This window comes from Pangasianodon hypophthalmus, chromosome 29 (genome assembly GCF_027358585.1).
Source record: "Pangasianodon hypophthalmus isolate fPanHyp1 chromosome 29, fPanHyp1.pri, whole genome shotgun sequence".
Classification (NCBI taxonomy): Eukaryota; Metazoa; Chordata; class Actinopteri; order Siluriformes; family Pangasiidae; genus Pangasianodon; species Pangasianodon hypophthalmus.
In genome coordinates this window covers 12560840-12585199 of record NC_069738.1, presented here as the reverse complement: position 1 = coordinate 12585199, position 24360 = coordinate 12560840, and the positions used below count along the sequence as shown (strand labels likewise).

At 39.4% G+C, this 24360-nt stretch overlaps 1 protein-coding gene across 1 annotated transcript in view; it reads left to right on the top strand.

The window, feature by feature from the left end:
- Positions 1–24360, top strand: part of slc2a3a (solute carrier family 2 member 3a) — a 31519-nt gene extending 7159 nt beyond the window's left edge. The window contains exons 3-11 of the mRNA XM_026928212.3: positions 2276–2374; positions 7446–7606; positions 11784–12024; positions 12969–13131; positions 18623–18810; positions 18909–19013; positions 20752–20850; positions 20944–21147; positions 22290–24360. Coding sequence (XP_026784013.1) covers positions 2276–2374; positions 7446–7606; positions 11784–12024; positions 12969–13131; positions 18623–18810; positions 18909–19013; positions 20752–20850; positions 20944–21147; positions 22290–22661 — 1632 coding nt within the window. The 3' untranslated portion in view covers positions 22662–24360. The remainder of the gene's footprint in view (positions 1–2275; positions 2375–7445; positions 7607–11783; positions 12025–12968; positions 13132–18622; positions 18811–18908; positions 19014–20751; positions 20851–20943; positions 21148–22289) is intronic.

Sequence of the window (24360 nt, the reverse complement as noted above, 5' to 3'; positions counted from 1 at the left end):
GGCAAGCTAAGCATGTAGATATACAATATATCTTTTTGCCAGGCTATGCTTATAAACATTATCCTGTAAAAAATTGAATTTCTGGTTATGTATAGCATTGTGCTTGCAAGCGTTTCACTTGCTCCCTGACATTACCTGTAGAACGTAACTTTGCTGGCTTGGTCATTAAAAAAATCCAAGGAAAATTTTTAACCTGTTGTGTGTTAAATTGGTAGATTTTTGTGTCAGCATGGAACAGGGGTTCCATGATCCCACATGGTGGCACTTGATTTACAAATGGGGTTGCAGGAGAAACTCAAATTCACCTCTTTTGTTTTATTCATTTATTGTACAAATTAATGTTAAATATCACTCAATGAAAATGGGTTTTGTATTTTGAAATGTTATTGGTAGCCACGTTCAATCAAGCCATATTTAAAGGAACAGCTGTTTTTTGTTTTTCTCTATCCTGACTTGCAGCAATATTGTAGGAATTCAACAAAAGAAACAGACAAATTTCTCCATCCATCTTTCTCTACTAAACAAACTAGCATTCTGTCTCAAACTGCAGACTTACAGTTAGTGTTTGAATTTTAAAAATCTCTTATGTAGCCTTCAAACCTACCAAAAGGTCTATTTTATATTCCAGTCTTCTGCATTTTGTAGATTAGTAAATATTATGTGTCATGACATGGCCGAAAGCACCACAACGGAAATTTTTAAAAAAGAAATAGCATGTCAGCCTGAAAGTCATGCACCAATTGTAAACCAGACTCCTCAGCTTTACGTTAGGCCGTGTCACACCATCACGGGTGTGGATTATTTACATATAACAACACAACTGTTGTATTTTATTTTATCCTTATGTATCATTCAAAGCTGGATGTGACAGAGGAAGCAGATGTGGCTATTCTGTATTAAAGTAATTTATAAATGCATTTTACAGTCAGCTCCAGAATTATTAGCACCCATGGTAAGGATGCTTAGCTTAATCTTACAGTACAATATGTGAGAACTTTTTTTCAGAAATATCTTAGCAGAAATATTTTAATAAAACCAATTATTCTGCATTTAGTACTAGATGCTAAGAATAACACCACTGAGTATTCTCCTATTATGCTTAGTATTATTATACGCATCAGGTTTCCTCTCATTGACTTTCCTCTTCAGCTCACACCACAGGTTTTTAAAGCTGTTTAGGTCCGGGGACAGCAATGGCTGTGTTGGAAGCTTGATTCTGCAGTCACTGAACCATTTTTATGTGGATTTTGACATCTATTTTAGATAATTGTCCTGGTGGAAGATTCAACCATGACCAAGTTGTATCTTTTTTCAGTGATGCCATGTATCCTGATAATGGCCTTTGGAGGAAAAACGAAGGCCACCATTTGAGACACAGTGTTTTGTTGAAAAAAAATGTTGTTTTTTTTTTTAAATTAGAATAAAAGCTTTTTTTAAAAAGGTTAGACTTGCATATTTCCAGTGTTAATTAACCACAGATACATTTTTATTACATTTTCTACTCATCTTTACCAATAATTCTAGAAGAGGAAAATTTGTCCTCATACATTTCTTAAATTAAAATGTGAGGTGAAGGTGAGCACACTTTCATAAACTGAGAGCTCTGGCAGGTTTAACATCATGTGGTTCAGTGGATTTTGTTCTCTCAGCACTACAACATCCTATTGCCCTTGATCAAGGTTTCTCAATCTTATTGCAGCCAAGGACCCCTTTACCTGTAAAACAAACTCAAACACCATCAGCACAGATTTACTTTATGAATATAACCCAACTGTTCAAATATTAATCTCATTATTTAAATATGTGCAATATTATTTTGTCTATATTTGGGGCCACAGAGCTTTTTATTTATACCCATAGAACACATTTTTATTAAAATTAGATTCAAATTGACTTTATTTATAGGCATACTGTGGTTTACTGAAGTTTGGATTAAACCTATTCAATTCAAGTGACCAGTCAAATAGGCTAATAACTATAAGAATGCAATAATAAATAGAGTAGATAGAAAATTGTGGATCCTCTGGCTATGTTTCATGGACCTCTGGGGATCCCTAGACCTTCTTTTGAGGACCATGGCCCTAGATATCTGGATTCAGCAGAAAGATTCTGCACAGTCTCTGTACTAAATGCCATGCTCTGTGATTGGGTTGCTTTTTGGATATTGTGTTTGCTTGAGTTTAAGTTTCTATAATGTACTTACATTCCTGTAGCAGTGCGCTACCAACAAGGCAAGAGTTACTTTATTTAGACTTCTGCTTTTTCTCTTCTGTAGAAGGAAGTGACAGGCTATCTTCTGTTCTCTCTGGCCACGGCTGTTATTGGCTCCCTGCAGTTTGGCTACAACACAGGGGTCATCAATGCACCTGAGCAGGTAAAAATATGTGTATGAGATCATTTCGATATTTTTATACTATTCAAATTTTCACAATATTGTGTATTTGAAAGTAAAAGAAAATCCACTTGCAAATGTAGAAAAAAGGTTGTCTATTTTAAGTCCATCAAAATACATTTCCTAACCTTTCAGGCAAATGGACGTTTTGACTGATATAGGGAAAAGGTTCTGAAAAATTGCATGCAGTTATGACATATTTTATTTATCTGTATTCGTTAAATATAATTAATGCATTATAATCTATTAAACAGTGTATGTGTCCTCTAGGGATATTGTAACAGACCAGGGTCAGAGTCAGGAAGTGTATACATTTGCAGAAGTATTTATTTACAAAAATTCACGCAAGCAGAGATGAAGTTGCTCAAACTCAGCATTGATAAACAGAAAAGGCAGGGGTAGACACGGTGTATTAGGCCAGAGGGTAATCCAAAGAATAAACCAAGAGAATATGCAAGAGTGACATACAGGATAAATATTTACATTTATATTTTTGGCATTTGGCAGATATCCTTATCTAGAGCAACTTACAGAAGTGCTTTGACATCTATATCAAAAAAACATCCTCATGTTAGTTCAGGCAGCAAGAATATAACACTCTGAACTTATATACTGGTTGGCAAGACTTCACAAATACTGTTGAACTTGACCAATGAATAAATCACTAGAAGACCACACTAGTCTGAGCAGAGATACATGAAAAAAGGGTGCAGTTTTAATTGTAAAATATATGAAACTGGATTTATTTGTCTTACTTATTACAGATGGAACAATAAATCTTAAAATTATGTTGTCTGATTGACGTCATAGATGAACCTGTCAGTAATTGCAAGGATGGTATTGAATCCTTTCTATACCAATGGGGAACTCGCAGTTGTATCTGAGACATGGGCAGCAATGTTCCTATTTCCGTGAATCAGTGATTTAGTCCAGCAGTTTTGGGACCCGAGGAATTGTGGCACTAAGAGTGTTACTAATAGTCATCTGAGCAGATGGCAAGAGGCCCTGGTTTATGCACATTTGACAAGCCCTAACAAATAAGGCCACCAAAATGTATTGCTCACCAAGGAGATGGTTCACTGTATTTCTGGGTACCCTGGAATACCCTGAACTACTCCCGCATGGATTAAGATACAAATGTCTTGGCTGGAGACCATTCTGAAGGTGTAGTTTTATTTCTCTGGTCTCTGGTTACTGTCTTTAATTCTAGACAGAGTAGTGGTATTCTTGGATCTAAGTTTGTATGTAAGGGTGAACTTATATCTGGTGAAGAATAGTGCCCACTGAGCTTGTCTGTGGTTTAGTCATTTAGATGATTTCACATGCGCTGCACCTTCCAAACAGTGCCTCCAGTCCTGTAAGGATGCTTTTATGAACAATAGCAGTCAATTTCACTTTCTGAAGCATCAGCCTCTGCTATGAAATGCATAGATGGATATGGATGCTGGAGGATGGGGCACGGCTGAAAGTTCTTTCAGTGTTTGAAAGATCATTAGTGCTGAATCATTCCTTCTTAGGGTTTTAGACTTGCCTTTGAACAGAGATGTGAGTGTAGCGTCCAGAGAACTGAATCCTTCAATGAATCTCTTATGGAATATTGTTTACCCCAGAAAACTATGCAGTTCACTGATAGTTTGCAGTTGGGGCCAAGAAAAGACTGCTTTGTACCTTATGGTGATCAGTTTGTACCCCGTGGAATCAAGAATGTAGCCTAGACAATTGATGCATGTCGAATTCACATTTTTCTTGTTTCACATAGAGGTGGTTTTCGAGGAGTTGTGTGAGAATCAGTCACATATGCTGGGTATGTTATTTTTCTGAGGAGGATTATACTGTATGAGTATGTCACCTATGTAAACTATAACAAAACAATGCAGGAACAAAAGAAGTACCTCATTAATGATGGCCTGAAATACCAGGGACACAATTCCCTGAAACATTGCAAGGTATTCAAAGTGCCTGAATGAAGCAATGAACACTCTTTCCACTGATCCCCTTCTCTGATAAGGTTATTTACACTGAACAGGTACATTTTTGTGAAGATGCATGTACCCTGCACAAGTTTTAATGGTGAGATTACTAGTGAAAAGTATCAGTATCAGTAGGTATCAGTACTTAACTGTCACAGCATTAAAGCCCCTGTAATCAATTCAGGGCCAGAGTCCCCCATTTTTTCTCCACTAAGAAAATCCCTGCAGCTGCTGAACAAGAGATAGTGTGTATGCAGCCTAATGCATCTGTTTCATGCACATATTCTTCCATAGCCTCTGTTTCTGTGATGAATAATAGGTAAACAACAACTGTGTGGAGTGAATAGGCCTGCCATGTGCAGCCTAATGCATGTCCACTGGGCAATGTGGAAGGTACATTAAGGATTAAGGAGTCTTTTCAGTGGGACAGAAGGACTTTCAAAATCTCGGCTACGCATTCGTGAAGTTTCTGTGTGCCACAGAATCAATGCATGGTGGAAAATAATGAGAACTTGAGCGCTAATAGGAATAATGCATTTTCCATTCTCAATCAGGATGGTTACAAGGCCTGGGCAGATGAGAGGTTTTGAGGCCATATCCTGCATTCAGCACATAAGCTAGTTAGTTTGATGGATTTTGTGTACAAGGCCTGTGATGATTCGGGCTCAGTGTGCACACTAATCACAACTGATTTTTCCAAGGCCTTTGATGCAGTAGATCACATAGTGGCAGTACAGTGCCTCCTCAGTCTTGGAGGGAGACTGGGCATCATTCCATGGATCTGAGGCTTCATGACTGACCATCGCCAGAAAGTGCACTATCAGGGACATCTCTCTGATTGGGAATACCCGACATGTGGTGTTGCGCAGGGAACCGTACTAGGGCCTATAGTCTTTTTAGCACTGATTAACAGTGCTCTCCATAACGGAACAGATCACTGAAAATATGTGTATGATATGACACTGGTCCAGATGTGGACACCCCAACTACCCTGTACCCTCCAACAGACCTTGAATGGTCTTAACATTTGGGTAGAGGAACATAAAATGAATCTCAACCCAAAGAAATGTAAAGTTTTATGTCACCAGCATGAGACATACACTAGCCAGACTGACCCTCTCTACTGATCAGAACATATTGGAAGTTTGTAACACAGTCAGTGTCCTGGGGGTCACCATCCAGGGTAACTTGAGATGGAACAGTCAGGTGGACCATATATTGACCTCAGCCAACAGGAAGCTTTATGCTCTGTGTTGTCTAAAGAAATTGAACTGGTTTCCATCTACACAGGCTACAGGCTTCCTGTGCTGGAGTATGCAGTCCCTGTCTGGCACAGTTCTTTGACTGTAGTCCAGGCTTAAAGATTGGAAAGCGTGCAGAAACAGGCTTGTAAAATCATACTTGGTCAGAGGTACTCAGGGTACTCAGAATCCGTCGGCACTCTTGGATTGTGGACTCTACCAGAGAGACGCATTCAACTGTATCTTGTCTTTGTCAGAAAGCTGTTTAAGTCCAACTTCAGTAACTGGCTACCCCCTCAAGGAGGAGCTTACAGGTTGCCAGACAAGAATTCAAACAAATTGACCATCCCAAGATGTTAAACTGAGAGATATAGGAAATCACCAATCCCCTAGTTGTGCAGACTCCAAAACAACAGCGGATTTTAGAATTTAGTTTTGCGATATGAGATATAGATCTTAGATTAGTTAGTTGTAAATTTTAAATTGTCAAATTTTTATTTATGTTTTTTTTATGGTTTATTTTAAATTTCGGGGTTTATTTAGTATTAATGTTTCATTGTTACATCAAAATAATTGAGTGTAAGGTCAGTAAAAAAAAAAAAACAATAATGCAAAGTCTCTCTTTCCTGTGAAAGGCCCTGATGGCCAACTGATTGTGAGGGAGCATTGCATTAGGAAGCCCTTGTATTTTCCTGGAGAACCATCATATTTATCTGGGAGCAGCTATTTCTGTCTTTTCACATTATGCTCACTGTGGTAACTGAGACATGGGCAGCAATGTTCCTTTTTCCATGACATTATTATTTGTTTCTTCATGGCAGCAAAGGGTTGTTGGAGCTGATGGGAGTGAGCTCCTTGTAGGTGGCTTTGACAGGCTGACCTCATTAGATGAAGTCTTCTGTAACAGACCAGACTTGGAGGAATAGTGAGGATCCCTGTGCAGAAGTATTTCTTTACAAAATCCAGAAAAACAAAGTTGAAATCAAACTCAGGGTTGAAAAACAGGCAATGGTAAAAGCATATGTAGACATGACTATACAAAATACTGTAGATCCTGAAAACTGTTTATTTGTAAATCGAAAAGAAAAAACAAGACAGTGTGTTTAATAGTTATCATCGCCATTAGCATTATTTTAAAGTGCTAAATTTGATGCTTCATTGTAGGCCTAATAAATCATCTGGGGTCAAAATCTTTGCTCTTTGTTTCTCTTTCAGCCGAAAACTGAACGAGCATTTTATTTCCATATTTTGAGGTCTTTTTTCTCTTCACAATGATAAGTCAGAAGAGAGTGCTGATGAATGGGTGGCATTTATTCCAGTTGGTTTTAAACCAACAAAACAAATATATGCATGCTAGCAGACTAATAAAAAGAAAGAGATCTTTCTCTGCAGCTCACACACACTCAGCCCCACCCCAAAATACAATACCCATTATGCAGTGCATCTAATCATTAACCATTTACTATCTAACACTATTATACTGTGTAATAGTCGGCTGGTCTGGTAATATAATATGATCAGCCATATAAGTATTGTGACTCAGGCAATGCAATATTGTGTAGGGATGATGATATTGTTATATCACACAAGCTTAATGTCATTTGAATTACATGTTTTTTCCTTTATATGTGATTATATATAAAATATATAGTGGTTATTATATTAATCACTTGTCTTACATAAATCATAAAGAATCCTATAAAGAATTAATCTGCTTGAAAGAAGGCCAGTGTTATCCCTTAGATTATGGTAGGGCTCACTGGTCATGTTTATCAAAGAAATAAATCATCTCAGTATCACTCACCTTATCATAACAGCTATTTTTGTTCTTCACTTTATCAGAAACTGCGCACATTCTTCAACAACACATGGATGGAACGTTATGGGAAGCCCATCCAGCCTGGAATGTGCACCATCGTGTGGAGTTTAGCAGTGGCTATCTTCAGTGTGGGTGGAATGGTGGGCTCCTTCAGTGTTGGTGTCCTTGCCAACAAGTTTGGGCGGTCAGTGAGAATAAATCTTTCAGCACTCATGTACTGATTCTTGTTCAGTGGTCTGTCAGGTAATATTTAGTCCTGGCCACAAATAAGCTGTTGCTAAAGTGTACAGTTGTCATTTTGCCACTATTAATTATTATAAGCAGCACTTGCATCTTTGGTCATACTGAGGCCTGTTCCTGGTGACAGTTAACCGAGTTACCATGGTAGCAAGCCCCAGTGATGGGCTTGTAATAACTTGTGAAACTTGCTTACTGCTGGTTTGATTTATTGATATATTTCATGCAAATCATTGCAAGACACTCACATTCCCACATGTAAATATAACTGAATTTTTAAGCATGTTGGGTGATGTGATGTCCTACATCAATACATAGAAATGAATATAAAAGATTGTTCTAGAAACTTGGCTGTGGAACTCTGCTGGTTGAAAGAGAGGCAAAGCTCTTCACAGCCTTGTCAATTCTCAAAGCTCCTTAAACAGTACCTTTAATAGAAAGAGCAAGGATGGCCAACCTGAGCACACAGAGCAGTATCAGCCACCGCCACCATCAGGTTTCCAAAACAAGATGATTCTATTACTGGCACATGCCTAGTCAGAGTATTCTTTAAGTTCTCAGTATGTAACAGCAGATATCAATACAATATTTGTGCATAGGAAAACTGCCCTAGACACTATAACTAGAAGAAAAACAAGTGAGGTATACCAGTAACATCCAACCAATCAGGATAAGGAGTTGAATCTACTTGCCTGTCAATCATTTTTTTCCTTCAGCTGCTACTGTTAGGGGTCGCCATGGCGGATCATTGATCTGGATATTTGCTTTGGCACAGTTTTTATGCCGGATGCCCTTCCTGACACAGCCTTCCCCAATTTTATCCAGGCTTGGGACCCGTACAGGGAGTGTGCTGTCTAGTGCAAACTCCAGTGGCTGGGGTTGGTTCCCTGGCTGAACCCAGGCTGCAGTGGTGGGAGCACCAAGGTCTAATTACTAGTCCTCCAGGGATCATTTGCTTTTCAATCATATGGGCTGTGAATTCAGACAAATCTCCATTGTATTTTGGGAATACGGTTTTGGACTAAAGGGAAGTTTTTAATTTTGAACAGCTTACTTCAACAAACCTCTGTGAAGCTACCCCTCCCCCACATAAAAAGAAATCAAATAAAACATGTCTTTTTATGTTGTGTTCATACAACAGGGGTGATGCGTAACAACGAGCCATCTTAAGGGGTGGGCGAGTGCCCAGGATATTTTGTTGTGGCAATCGTGCTGAGCGAATGTATATGTGTGGGATGTGAACATACAAATTAGCTATAGAACTGAACATAACTAATGTGTGAATGACAGCATAAAAAATTAAGCATCGCTTAGATGATTACAAGCTTGTATTGTCATAGCTGTTTAACAAGGATGCCAGAACAACTGCAGCAGGGTTTATTGCACTGTCCTGCTTGACAATTGACTTAAATTGAAATATAGCAATTCTAAAATCACATAAACCAATAAACCAGCACAAAAATTTGTTTGCAGGTCAAAAGCAATAAAAAGGAAATGACCTTAATTTTATTCCATTTCTTTTTGGATTGGGTGCCAGCTTCACAGAAGTCTTTTTTATTTATCTGCCAAATAAACTGACTACAAATTTAAAGCATTAGTTGATTGTAATAAAGTCTTACAAGTCATAAAATCAATTGCATTTGTGTTCTTTTGAAGGTAAGAAAAGAATATGTGAAGAATGTGATGGTTAACTTTGAACAGTACACTGATCTATTTCCTCCTAACCACCTGGGCAGTGTCACACCTGGATACATCATGTATACACATGTCAAGACTTTTTGACACTAATTTCATGGTGACCATACTAGAAAAAGCCATCGGTAATTGCAGACATTCCCTTTTATTCTTCTTGTTTCATACACATATGGACCATTTCAGACTGTCTACATAACAGCTTGTGACTATGGTCAGACTCAGACTTTGGAACAATGGTTCTAGTGACTAAGAGCATTTTGGAAAAATATTCCTAGTGGTATGTCATAATTTAACCATTCCTGGTGGGGCATTCATGCCCACAAAGCCAAAACACAGTGTTTGTCATCTGGACAAGATCTTATGATACTGCCTCGCATATGGTGTCCTCAAGCATTTGACTACAGCTGCTTACATCGGAACAGTTACGTCAGTCCACAGTCATTGACATTTCGGTGAGCAAAGTTGTTCAAAACCTCTTGACAGTAAGATGCTTGGAATGGGATGCAGGGCAGATCCCTATCAACATGGTTGCAGTCATCTGAGCACTATCAGCTTAAATGTGGGTGGACCTTTAGTGGATTCCCCCCCCCCATGGAATCATTCATGAAGGACAGAGTCTGCTGATGAGACTATTATGGTCAGAAACTTTATTTAGCAGTGTTTGCATCAAACAGGGATTCTAATGGTTAAGCTGCAGGGATTTTAGCTTCAATTCTGCCTTTGATCCAGCTGTTGGGGCTTAGGGGCCTGGACAGATTCTAATTCTGCTCAGAAACCACCTGTCCCAGGAAAGTACTCTGTCCCTGGACAGAGAAAGATAGATTTCATGTTTTGAACAAGAAATTGTTTCACATGCTTAGAGAAGGACAATGGTCTTTTAAGCCCCTCTTTTAGATGGGGTCACATCAGTGGGCCTGTGCATCGCATCCTTTGTGTCCTCACTACTCTGGAACACAGTGGTTGCCTTTTTCAGTAACATTGTGGTTGCCTTTTTCAATAACAGGTCAAAGCATCTACCTCCTCTCTAGAGCAGATGGCATAGACAGACATTCCTGCGGCATCTGAGGGACCAGAGGCATGGGAGTACAGCCATATGCACAACGTTTTTCAGTGGGTCTCCACCAAGGAGCAGGGTACCTTAGAAGTGTCCACCCTGTTGCCTCCATGAGTGGCAAATGTTATCGTGCCCTACCAGTTTGAATAGACTGCTATGGGCGGCACCAGCTTTTGTTGGCATGACTGGGCTGTTAACCGCAGTGGCGGCAGTAAGCCCCTCAAGGGTGTTTGGGATTAAGGAAATTTTCTCAAGTAGGTTGAGCCTGCAGTTAACCTCAAATACCACAGACAGGAGCAAATCATCATCCATTGAGAGGACACTAGCTCGTATTCCAAGGAAGCATGGGGATTTACCTCAGAATGGGAAAAGGCAAGTCAACCTATCAAAATTTAGGGCACCTGGATAACCCTCAGGTCCTTCCTACCAGTTTTTTGTGACGCTGTCAAATCCTGAGCCATTCCAACAATACAGTGATTTTCAGGGTGATAGGGGATTAAAGAAAGTTCTCCAACTCACAAGTAGCCCTCACAAGTGGGCTCACCAACAGTAGCTTCACAGAGAGTTACACACAAGGTCAGAGAAATGGCATGGTGGTCTCACTGCTGATAAAGCACATATGCCCAAAAGAGTGGTACGTGGGCCCTGAGGTGGTACAACAGATCTAAGGATTCATCCAGGTACACCTGGCATATTTGGATGCCTTTCCAGTCATTCTGAATCGGTTCCTCATGTCATACTAGAATAAGATTATCCAGGTTTTTAAACTCCACCCCTGGAAGATTCGGAAGGTTGAAATAAAATGTTGGGTTATGGATGTAACCCTGTTCTATGAACACCAGATAACCACCAGGGGCCCCTGCCACACAGACCTTAAGCCGAACTTGGTGAGAAGGTTCCAAAGGGAATGTCAGCCATTACTGATGTCTTTTTTTTTTTTTTTTACTGTGGTCACCATGTGTCTTATTGTCAAAAGGTTTCAACATGTTTGTGAACCCAGGTGTTGATACACCACCCCTGACTGTTATCCAGTGTTCATAGGATATGGTTACATCCATAACCTTATGTTTGCCTCTTGAGTTTCTAGAGTTGATTTGGAAGCAAAGTTATTTCACATCTTTTTGGGGACCATCTTGATCATTATGGTAGCTTCAGTCCTCCAGCACATTGCCAGATCACGTCATACTATGACTCTTACGTCTTATTATGACTGCTGACTTTCGCTGCTTTATCTTTTACCTCCCTTTAACTGTTATAGTAATATTTATTTTGTTGTGTCCCACTTGTTTTAGTGACCATTTCACATTGTTTAAGTCACCCCTACTGTTTGTTTCCTCAGAAACTCACATAGTCTTTTCTCTTTCTGTTTATGCAGACGCAATTCCATGTTTTTGGTGAATATCTTGGCCTTGATCGGTGGAGGACTCATGGGGCTTTGCACTCTTGCCTCTTCTTTTGAGATGGTTATCGCTGGCCGCTTGGTTATTGGCCTCTTCTGTGGCCTTTTCACTGGTCTCACCCCCATGTATGTTGGGGAGGTTTCTCCCACTCCTCTCCGGGGAGCTTTCGGCACTCTACACCAGCTTGGAGTGGTAATAGGCATCTTGATTGCACAGGTGAATTATTTCACATGCCTGCCATTGTGTGATTTATTACAGAATTTAAATAGTTGTCTTTCAAAAATGTCCTACTTTATTTACAGTTGCACCCAAATACATAATTTAACTGTGCATTACTGTGAATTTACTACAAATATAAAGCCATTTAAGCCTATAATACAAGTTACTTTTCCAGAAAATATAATTATTATATGATGATTATTTCTCTTTTTTGAGGATTTTTAATGCTCAGAAAACACGACTGTCAGTGGTTTGTCTTCTCTACCAATCCCTTATCGATCTTGCTAACCTAATTCAAGCTAACACAAAGTGTCTAAATTTTCTCTGTTGCTGACATTCTAATATATTCACTATATGGCCAAAGGTTTGTGGACACATGACCATAACAATCATATGTGCTTTTTGAACATCCTGTGCCAGATTTAGTCCCCTTTTGCTGTTATAATAACCTCAAATCTTCTGGGAAGGCTTTCCACTAGATTTTGGAACATGGCTGTGGAGATTTGTGCTCATTCAGCCATAACAGAATTAGTGAGGTCAGGCGCTGATGTTGGGTGAGGAGGCCTGGTGCGCACTTGGAGTTCCAGTTCATCCCAAAGGTGTTCAGTGGGGTTGAGGTCAGGGCTCTGTGCAGGACACTCGAGTTCTTCCACTCCAACCTTGGCAAACCATGTCTTCATGGAGCTCGCCTTGTGCACAGGGGCATTGTCATGCTGGAACAGGTTTGGGCCTCTTAGTTCCAGTGAAGGGAGCTTGTAATGGTACAACATACAAAGACATTCTACACAGTTGTGTGCTTCCAACTTTGCGGCAAGAGTTTTGGGAAGACACGCATATGAGTGTGACGGTCAGGTGTCCACAAACTTTTGGCTATATAGTGTATGTAAGTATATATGTAAGCTTATGCGTGTGCCTCCAATTAACTTTTTGGCTGCATATAGATCTTTGGCCTGGAGTTTCTGCTGGGCTCAGATAAATTGTGGCCGCTGCTGCTGGCTTTAACTGTGATCCCTGCTGTACTACAATGTTTGCTGCTACCCTTCTGCCCTGAGAGTCCACGCTATCTCCTCATTAACCTCAATAAAGAGGAACAGGCTCGCAAAGGTGAAACCCTAACATGTAACATTAGCATTATCTCATTTATGTTTTTATTCACTGATAGCAACACTACCATTAATATTTGTGATGTGTAAAAATGTTTGCCAAACATGAGAGCTCTTAAAGCTGGAGACTTTGGAGCCCTCAAAGGTTTTGATTTGCAAAACTTTAACTTTTTAAATTAACATTGCTGGTGATCTGATGAGATTTAATAGTATTTGACCACATTAAAAATGAGTAAATATAGGCAGACTTACTCTGGAATATTCTGGCTTGCATTAGGATCCTGTCACATGTAAACAAATGTTTGTGATGTGTTTGTATCAAACTGGCATAAAGATAGAAATTATCAGCCCACATGGTACTGACTGTTAAAATTTTTTACAAAATAAAACCAAACCAAAAACAAAGTTAAACAAAGGTACCTGAAAAAACAAGGTAGGATACAACTTTTTGTATATGTAGTTGTACATATAATTGCTTATTCTGAAGTTTGTATTCCATTTTTCTGGCCCTGCAATGATCCCACCACATTCCATATCTGTAGTGGTTCATTCTTAGTTACTTGTTCAGTATTGTACCATTTGTAATAATTACTCCTTTGCAATTTAAATGAATATGGCGTGCAACTGCACTGAACAGCAACGAGAGTCTCTGACAGTAAGTATTAAATTCCAAGAGAAAGACGTGAATATTTGAGGCCCTAAAGTGCAAAATAAACTTCCTCTGTAGTGCAAACACAAGACACGAGGCTGATGTCCTTGAACCTAAAGAGCAACAGCAGGTTGTGACACTTTCATTGAACTCAAATAAGGAGCACCTTGTTGTGCTTTACTTAAAATGTTATCACAGATATTTTTTTTAATTCAATCTGATCTCACCAGAAATAACTGTTTCCTTATCACATGTTCAGTAGTTCTTGTCACAGTTGTTTAAAAAAAAATTCTCATTATTTGATGTTTATTTTGCCTCCTAACTGATGATGATGACCCCTTCCTCTGCAGAAAAAAATACAGGCTATATAATAAAATAACATTTGGCAAGTCCTGTTATGTTAAAAGCTGACCAGTGTTCCAAAATCCCACCATCTTCAGCATAAACCAGTTTTAACAATCCATTCTGTTACATGGATGAAAGTAAAATGCAGGAAAGAAACTGTGGCCATCTATGAATATGTATGGCAGTTAAAGTACTTTTCCTGTTGTAGTAGTGTAGTGTACTCTCCAGTGTAGTAACTTTTAGCATTGAACATAATTTGCACTTTGAAGATATCTGGCTGGTTGTGATACTGAAAAAAGCTTTTGTGGAAATGGGAAATCTGTTACCATGCTGACTCTAAGGAGAACACTGTGTGATGGTGATGTGAATGAGGGGAGTTAATGTTAGCTATGTATTGTAAAGGAGCATGTTCCAAATCTATTCATTCATTCATTCATTAACCATATTACCAACTACCATGGATCCAGCAAAGGGTTAGGATTTGCGAATACTAGTCACTTCACAAGGCCACAAGAAACATTGCAGCAGTTTAAACAAGAACTCAGACAGATATTTGATAGGGGTGTAATGATATGGCATATCATATTCATATTCAGGAGTGAATAATGCAGGATTCAAAAACACATTAGACTCTAAAAGCACTACTAACTTACAGCAGAATGGAAAAAGCCCCATTCTTCATACATGCCCCCTTGTGATTCATACCAGTGACTTGGTCATGTTTAATTTTGTTACATTCTAATGTACAGCTTTTGTTTCATTATTATTAAGTTTAAATTATTGTACTTTTATTATATCAAATGTTTAATCAATTGAGAATGGAAACATATGTCACATATTCAAGCAATGCTTATTTTTCCTGTATCAAAAATGCATCATATCAAGACACTACATTATCATATTGAATTGGAATTTTGAGTACTGTTACACCCCTAGTATTTGATCATCCAGTGTCTAGGGATCAACTATCACTGCAACAAGGAAAATATCCTACATCTGTTTTTGCACACAGTTTCCATACTCTCATCTGAGACAGTGGCTGATATAAACCTGCCCAAAACTGCTTTTTGTCCTGGACTCTGTGATAATCTTCAAATATAACTAGGCTGTAAGGACAACAAAGTCACTGAATCAATTCATTTGGTGGGCTGTAAACTGATAACCTTTTAAGGTCCAGATGCCCATGATTTCTCATAGCTCCTCAAAAATCATGTTTGACAGAAAACTAGTAGGTGAAGCAATAGAAATTGGCTGTGCCAAACTGACAGTAGAGGAGAAAAATTACAGAAGAAATTATGGACTTTGAGAATTGTGAGGTGAAGGGTCATTGCCAAGCTGATTATAAATCATGGACACATAAAACATCCCCTGCCCAAGTGACCGTACATGTCACTACTATGATTGAGGACTGCAAATGCACTTTGCCCATCTTTTTTTCTTTTCATCTCAATTACTGAATATTTCCCAGTCCTTTTTTTATGCACTACATGGAAACCTCCTGGGAAATGGAAGGGTGGACTTCAGCACTATCCCTATGACCATGCATGCTTTACATACATCCTAATCAATGCAGGCTTCTTTTTCTTAAAAAAAAAAAAAGAATGGGACTCAAACACTATTGAGTACAGGGATTTAAATGCCATCACAGTGAAATACCATTACCCATTCCCTTTGGTAGAGGTGCATGATGCAAAAATATTCGCCAAACTAAACATATGGAGTGCATGTAATCTCATCAGAATCAGAGAGGGGAATGAATGGGAAACCATTTTCATTACCACATCAGGCGTCTATGAATATTTGGTCATGTTTTATAGACTGGTCAGTGTCCTCTGAGTGTTACATGTTTTTGTTAAGTAAGTACTGTGGGAGTTTTTACACTGCTTTGTGATATATTGATGACATGAGGAAAATCCCCATGATTCATTTTTTGTTGCTCAGTAGAACATGTCAAGCATATATATCTGGTCTTTACCAAGCTCCTTGAGAATCAGCTCTAGGTGAAATTGGAGAAGTATGAATTTCACAAGCACACAGTAACCTTCTAAGGACATATCCTCAATGTACAGTGAGTAGCGATGGTAAAGGAAAAGGTCAAAGCAATAACTTCATGGCCTCAGCCTTGTAGTGTCATGGTACTACAGAGATTCTTAGGGTTTACAAACTTCTATCAGAGATTGATCAAAGGTTTAATTTTTACATTTACAGCAGACACCCTTATCCAGAATGACTTACAGAAGTGCTTTCTAGTCTGCATCCTCATGCTAATTCTTTAGGTCAGGGACAAAGAGTACCATCAGTCTAAAACTCTGCTTGGGAGGTTACAGTATGAAAAGATAAAAAAAATGGGGTGGTGTGGGAAAACTTGTGGAGGTTGAAAACAATTTGCATTCTAGATCAGTTGCAGCAGTCGGATGGTGTGCAAGAGCAGACCTGTCAGGTTCCAGTTGCAGTAGTCCAGTCTCAAGGTGACTGGAGTGAACAAGTACCTGAGTGGCCTCTGTGGATAGAAATGGCTAGACCCTCCTGATGTTGCAAGGGAAAAACCTGTATGACTGAGTCAGTTTAGCAGTGCGAGCTGAGAAGGATAGTTGGTTGTCCAGGACTACCCGATGGCTGCATGCGGTGACAGGTGAGAGTGAAATCTGATAATTGTCCAGGGAGATCATGAGATCTTGACATGGGGATGCAGATCTCCAGGGATGTACAACAGCTCAATCTTGCTAGCTTCACCTGATCCACTGCAATCCATGGCAAGACGTCTGCCAGACATGCTGAGATCCATGCAGAAACGTGGATTGTGTCGAAGACTGCTGATCTCTTTTCATACCACTCTCTTTTGTCAAGGTTCCTCTGAAATGACTGCTGCTCAGACATCCTTCTACAAGGGAGAGCTGGGAGCATCTGCCCTTCCTCTCCTCCTTCACCTTCCTTCTAGAGTGCTGATGACTTTTCCACCTTCTTTTATTAGACGGTTAAGCAAAAGCTGTCAGTCTTTCTTCCTAGCTCTATTACTACACTGGACAATATGTCTTCCCCTCCTGTCTCCTTAACACTTTTTTCTTTTTACTTTTTACCTAGAGGGATAGTTATATCAGGTACTAGGGTCTCCATCTGCTTTATGCAGACTCTTCACTAGTGTCCCACAAGGCTCAGTTATAGGTCCTCTTCCATTCTCCTTCTATACTCACATTCTCAATCAGGTAATACCCTCACATGATTCTTCTGTTGACCCCCAACTCATCCTTTGCTTTCCTCCCTCCAACACTCAAGGTTCTGCATGGATCTCAGACTGTCAGACAGGCATCTTTAATTGATGGCAGCTCATCAGCTGAGACTAAATCTCAACAAGACTGAGCTGTTGTAAATCCCTGGAGATGCATCCCCATATCAAGATCTTGTGATCTCCCTGGATGACTATTGGTTTACACCTCCTGACAAGCCCACAACCTTGGGGTAATCCTGGGTAACCAACTATCCTTCTTTCCTCATACTGCTATCCTGACTTGGTCATGCAGGTTTCTCCTTTACAACATAAGACCTTGAAGAACATGATCTTGTCCTCCCAACTGCTGCAACTTGAACCTAGCAGGTCTTCTCGTGCATTTCATCTGACACTTGCAACTGACCCAGAATGCAGCAAGACTTGTTTTCTCCCCAGGTTCTCCTGCATCACCCCATTACTGCCTTTGTTCCTTTGGTTTCCTGTAGCTGGTCACGTCATTTTTAATAAAGCTGATGCTTACTTACAAAGCGAAAAATCCACCAGCTCCCACCTACCTGAAGGCACTTATCAAACCCCACTCTGCACCACCTTCAAGCTTCTAGCACAACTTGGCTTGACCAAACATTCCTCAATATACAAGGACTTTTCCCTGTACTGGCACCCAGTTGGTGGAATGAACTTCCCCTTGTTGTCTGAACAGCTGAATCACTAGTGGTCTTCAGACAAAGACAAAATCCTTGTCTGATTTTTCTTGACATACTAACTTCTCTCCAACAGCGTTTTAGTTTGATGGTATTCTTAGACCCTAACCTACTGCACTTTCTCCCTGTGCTTTGGGGGGCTTCCTCTGGGTACTCCCCCAGTCCAGAGACATGTGTTGTAGGCAGGTTGGCATTTCCAAATTGTCTGTAGTGTGCGATTGTACCCTGCAATGGGTGAGCACCCCATCCAGGGTGTCTCCTGCCTTGTGCCCTGGGATCCCTGTGTAGGATAAGTGGTACAGAGGATGGATGGATGGGTGTCTGCTTGTGAAGTGCTTCCAGCACTTTGAGGACTCTGGGTGATCACCAGATTAATTATTCTATTAAGTTTGATCACATAATGAACAAAATTTGAAGAAGATTTAATTTACCACAGCTAAGTGACAAACTGGAGTAAAACTGAAAAGATATTTAACATTTCAGACATTGCAATACCTTCTTCATGCAAAACTAAACCCCCTGCACTTCTTAATAAACAGTCAAAATAACTAACCACTGGTTTGTGCTTCAGCATTGGTGCGTCTCCGTGGCTGTGAGGATGTGTCAAAGGACATGCAGGAGATGAAGGAAGAAAGTGTAAAAATGAATATGGAAAAGAGGGTGACCATCCCCGAGCTCTTCCGCACAGCCACGTATCGTCAGCCACTTCTCATTGCTATCATGCTTCAGCTTTCCCAGCAACTGTCCGGGATCAATGCTGTGAGTGATGTAGACAGTAAAACACACCAGACACTCTAACAACTACTCTAGTGTGCACTTAACTAACATAGTTGTGCACTTAACTGTATTTCTTTCAGGTGTTCTACTACTCAACAGGTATTTTTGAGTCTGCTGGTGTGACCAAGCCAATATATGCTACCATCGGCGCTGGGGTTGTTAACACTGTTTTCACTGTGGTATCTGTAAGTAAACAAGCTTAGCTAAAACTGTTGGCATCTAAATGAATTTGGGTAAATAACTTGTTTAGATGTTTTTTTTATTTATTTATTACAAATGTATTTGATCAGCCAAGCCCTGTTTGCTTGAGGTTGAGGTAAGCATGTATTGAAGTCAGTTAATACCAAAAATTTATATTCAGACCTCAGAACAAAATACAAACTTGAAAACTGCTGACAGTTATGCATTTTTGTGCATGTGAGGTAAGGAGAACTAAACTTTAACCTTGAATTCTTTTCTTCACCTGTGATCAACTTGAGCAGTATTAAGTCGGCTTGACTTGTCTAACAACCTGTTTTGTCACAATATTTCATGTTCAATTCTCTGAGCTGCAAGTCTCATTTAAGGCTTATATCTCTGAGCTTATGTCTGAGTCATGATTCAAGTCTGTAGATAACAACAACAAACTCAGTTGGTTATCTGTAGATGTTTGCTGCACATAAATAAAACACTGCTATATTATTTCTAGGAAAAGTACTGCAGTGCCCATTGTACAGGGTACGGCCCATCCCTATTATATATCATTAACTATATACATTTTCCTTTCAGTTCACATGTATAAATTATTTAAACTTTTCAACTTTCCCAGCCTTTTGTATACTTCATGAAATGATGGCAGATGTTTGTTTTGTGAGTCTCTGGTGGCATTGGACAATGGCTATAATCAATGCCCAAACTGACTGGGACCTGAACACCTGCAAGGTGCACTTACAGAGCTGTGTCCTAACCAAAATGTATAATGGAATAACAGCAAGTACAGGGTGTCCCAAAAGCGTCCATACATCAGGGACTATGTATACCAGCATGTCAGTGGATGTTTGTGAATGTCCTTTGTCAGTGGATGTCCACTTCTATGTTGGTCCACAACACTTCCAGTCTTTTTGAATCTGTTAATAAGTTTGAGTGATGAGCTTGCCATTTTTCAGTAGACAGTAGACTTTCCTGTTATGGCAGGAACACTGATAGCAGCAACCTCAGTGGGAATGCTATACTCAGACCATTTCTGTGTCAGCTGAATGCTTAAAGACTGTCACCAAAACATGTTTCACTATTGACAAGAGCATACTTACACACCTTGGGGAATTGAACCATTGCACACTTTCTCCTTTGAGAAATCCTTGACATAACCCTTAGGTGTTTAATTTATTCATTTTTTGTTCATGTCTTTATCCAAGCCAGAATTTCACAAATCTTAAATCTAGAGTCTGATTCAAGTCAGTCAAGTTAAGCCCCAGCACTGCCAAGCTGAAATTGTCAAACCCTAGAGCAAGGCCCTTAACCCTATCTGCTCCAGTGGCACCATGTTATGGCTGACCGTGCACTCTGACCCCAACTTCCTAACAAGCTGGGATATGCAAAGAAAAGAATTTCACTGTACTGTAATTTATATGTGACAAAAAAGGCTTTCTTCTTTCTTCAGGTTCAGTCTGAGTTGAGTCATGAGTCCTGACTCTGGTGGGCATCCAAAGATTTGGGATTTAACAGAATTGCTTAGTTAACTCAGTTAGGTGAATAAGCTGAACAGGCTATACTGAATAAGCTATATTATCACTGGACATCAGACAGGTCTTGGCTGATTGACCACACTTGGGTTAAGTAGAAAATCATGTAAATTAGATATTTTTTTCCAAACTATTCTTTTAAAATTGTGGAGAACATGTTTATTAGTCTGTGGTTTTGATGTCACACTTCTTTTGCTTTAAGCTCTTCCTTGTCGAAAGAGCCGGACGAAGGACTTTGCACCTTATTGGCTTGGGTGGCATGGCAGTCAGCGCCCTGCTAATGACCATCACCCTTGTATTGGTAGGTCCCACATCCTCTTTACTGATATCACCTTTTTTATTTTCTTTTTCCAGTGACCAAGACCTGTTTGTTATTGTCTCTGTTCCTGACTAGGACTACATCCCATCTCTGAACTACCTGAGCATTGCAGCAGTGTTTGCCTTTGTGGCTATGTTTGAGATGGGTCCAGGACCCATCCCATGGTTCATTGTTGCTGAGCTCTTCTCCCAAGGACCACGGCCTGCCGCCATGGCCATTGCAGGATGTTCCAACTGGACGGCCAACTTCCTTGTGGGCGTCAGTTTCCCAAAACTAAGGGTTAGTAATGTTACTCTAGATATTAGTGCACCAGCGTATGTGAAAATAAACACTCTACTAAAAAGTAGTGTGTAAATTCTTAATTTATTTTGCCATAAACAGGTGATATATCATGTCTAAAGCTACATAACCACATTAGAAGCTTTGAAAAGAAAAACCTCTAATGAGCCCTGTTCAGTTCCACAAATCCCCCAACATTTTATTAATATGCCAATTTTGTGCATTCTTTGCTTGGGCAGTCTACGTCTGAATGTAGAGTGATATCACAGACTGTTCAAAACCTTCTTTAATGTTCTCTTCATACTCTGCACACTGTGGCACAGTGAAATCCTTCCTGACTGGCACTGTCCAAAAGAGCATATTTGATACAACGAGCTGCACATCAGCTTGCAGTCGAATCCCTTCTGCTGCCATTTTTCAGGCTGACTAACCATGTTAGGGACACTAGTCACAAGGCTGCCAGTGAGGGGGCTGCGGGACAGACCCGAAGCACTGAGGGAGGCATCTGAATGCATGTCTAGCTGAGTCTAGCTTACTTCACAAGCTCAGTGGTGGAGAATGCAGTATGGCTAGGGAGCGATTCTGACCACTGAACCACAAAACTTCACAAAACCTCTGAGCAAAGAACTGTTTCTAGCTAACTCCTGGATAGTGCAGGAGTGATAAATAAGTTGCTACCCAATTCAAGCGAGTAGCCACATAGTTCCAAATGGCTTAGAAAATGGAGCTTGAAGAGATTAGAGCAGATGATGAAAAGTCATAAGAGTCCAGGTTACCTGTACCTCTGATGGTCACAAATACTCCAAGGTCCGTGAGGTCTGATGTGTATAAAGTGAGAAGAAGGAAGGGACCAATGGCTGAATGACATTGGTATTTAAATCAAATACTTTCTCACCTGGTTCACTTTGTGACTTGAAGACTTGCGCATATACACAAGAAGGTATCCAGCTGATTCTCACTGGTGGTTAGGAGAGGTGAAATAGAACCACCAAGCTATTGGTACATTTTCATATAGCACATTAATTAGGTATTGTAGAACAGGTCGGATGTGCCCTATTATTATTTGTATAATATACTATTGTAGTTTATTGTGATTTTGTTATTTGGAGGATTGTTAACAAGCTATGAATCTTACTTGACAGGAACTCTGCGGGCCATATGTTTTCATTATCTTCTTTATCTTCCTCATCCTCTTCTTCATCTTCACATTCTTCCGTGTTCCTGAGACCAAGGGTCGGACCTTTGAAGAGATTGCTCAAGGCTTCAGCGGCGCCCCACCTCCTCCAAGCACCAGTGCACAGGAGGTTGATGTGGTCACAGTGCCTACCACTGCAGTGAAGGAGAAAGTCCCATTGGTGGCAGCAAATTCTGAAGCGATGGAGAAGCCAAGTTCATCTGGAAGCATGGCTTCAGAAGCTATGCCTGGTGAGGAGAAACCTGAATCTGCTACACAACCACTGGTTAAATCTGCTTCAGAGGAGAAATGCGATACTACTGTCCAGGAAAGTGTTTAGTAAAAAGTGAAGAATTTTTTTTGATGTTATAGTCGTAGTAGAAATGAACACTATGTCCACAGTGTCAGTAAAATGTATTGAAGTCATTTTTCTGTGTTGATGGAGCTAGGGCAATGAAATCCTCATGAATTACTTATATGGCTTATATTAATATTGGACTGAACTTTGGGAAATTTAGTTTCCATCACAGTGTGCATATTATACATAATGAAACCTAGTTTAGGTTTATACTCAAATAAGAGAGTGATAGCTAGTTTTTGTACACAAGTCCATGAAAAATGTTTGAAAAAAGTATGTAGGAGTTGCTTAAAAATGAGTATAGTTGCTGCGGTAATAGTGGTAAGCACAAAGTAGTAATACTTCCAAATGTAAACACGCAATTATGAGTTAGTACATAATGTGGCCTCATAATTGCAACTTAATTCAAAGTAACTGCTGCCACCAACAAACTATTAATTCAATGTGCAACTTATAGGTCATTTAAAACTCCCAGACATGAAGGTAACAGAAGTTTTTGAAAAATTACAGGGGTAAAGGCAGAGAAATATCTTTTTCCCCATGTTTTCTTAAGTGTTTTGTTAAGTGTGTTTCTATGCCATACAAATGTTTAAATTAAGGCAGTTTAGAGGGGTTTATGTTTCAGAAATGAGTGAATTTTAAACTGCACCTTGCTTGATTAGTGATACCCTTGATTACCTCTGCTCTATTTATTTATTTATTTATTTATTTATTTATGACTATATGTAATATATTTTTATTTTTGTTGCTTGATATATTGATTATAAGATATATTTGTGTAAAAATGAAAAATGTATTTATTGCTGTGCACTTTTAAGGCCCAAGAGAGAGATAAAAAATACAGCTTTTTCCTGTCTTAATGTCAAATGTGTGTCTATAGTACTGTATGTCTTGTACCAAGGTGAACCTTTCTTGTCAAGATGATGTGCAATTAATGTATCTGATTTTTCTCCTTGAAGGCAAAATTAGTGTGTTTTAGGTCTATGTATACTTATAACAGCCTTTTCAGTCTGGATGCATCAAATCAAGGGGGCTAATCACCTAGAATATATTTTAAGAAGTAATTTTAGAAGCCTAAAATGGAACAAATTTATTTATTTTTATTCTATGCCATAGAACAGGGGTCTTATCCCCTGTTCTTATGCAAAAAGAGTCAGTGTGGCTGCAGGCTTTCACTTGTTTAATCAGTTCATCTTAGTCTCCAATCAACTATCAAGTGTGCGTCCAGTTTGGCTGTAATAAAAGCCTGCAGCCACATTTGGCCCTTTCTGGATAAGATTGAAGACCCCTGCTATAGAATGTAAAGAAAATATTACCAAATATTACTCATACATTGCCATCACCCCCTGCATTATTCGCTTCACTGTAAACACCATTTCGTGTGCAAGGCTATAGAGCTATTTTGATATAAATACATATTTTAAATGTTAAGTAAATGTATCTATATTTAAATTCTTATTGATGTTTTTTTCTTGATTCCTCTGCTGCTTCTGCTACAAGACAAATATTAAGAGAGAAATCAAGTAGAAAGAAGTATGTGTGTACACACACACACACACACACACACACACACACACATTTTTTCCCCCTCAGTGAAACAGTCAACATTTCTAAATGCTTGTGTGTGTAACAGATTGTCCCTCTAATTACTGGGTGAATAAATAAATACAATGGTTGTGAA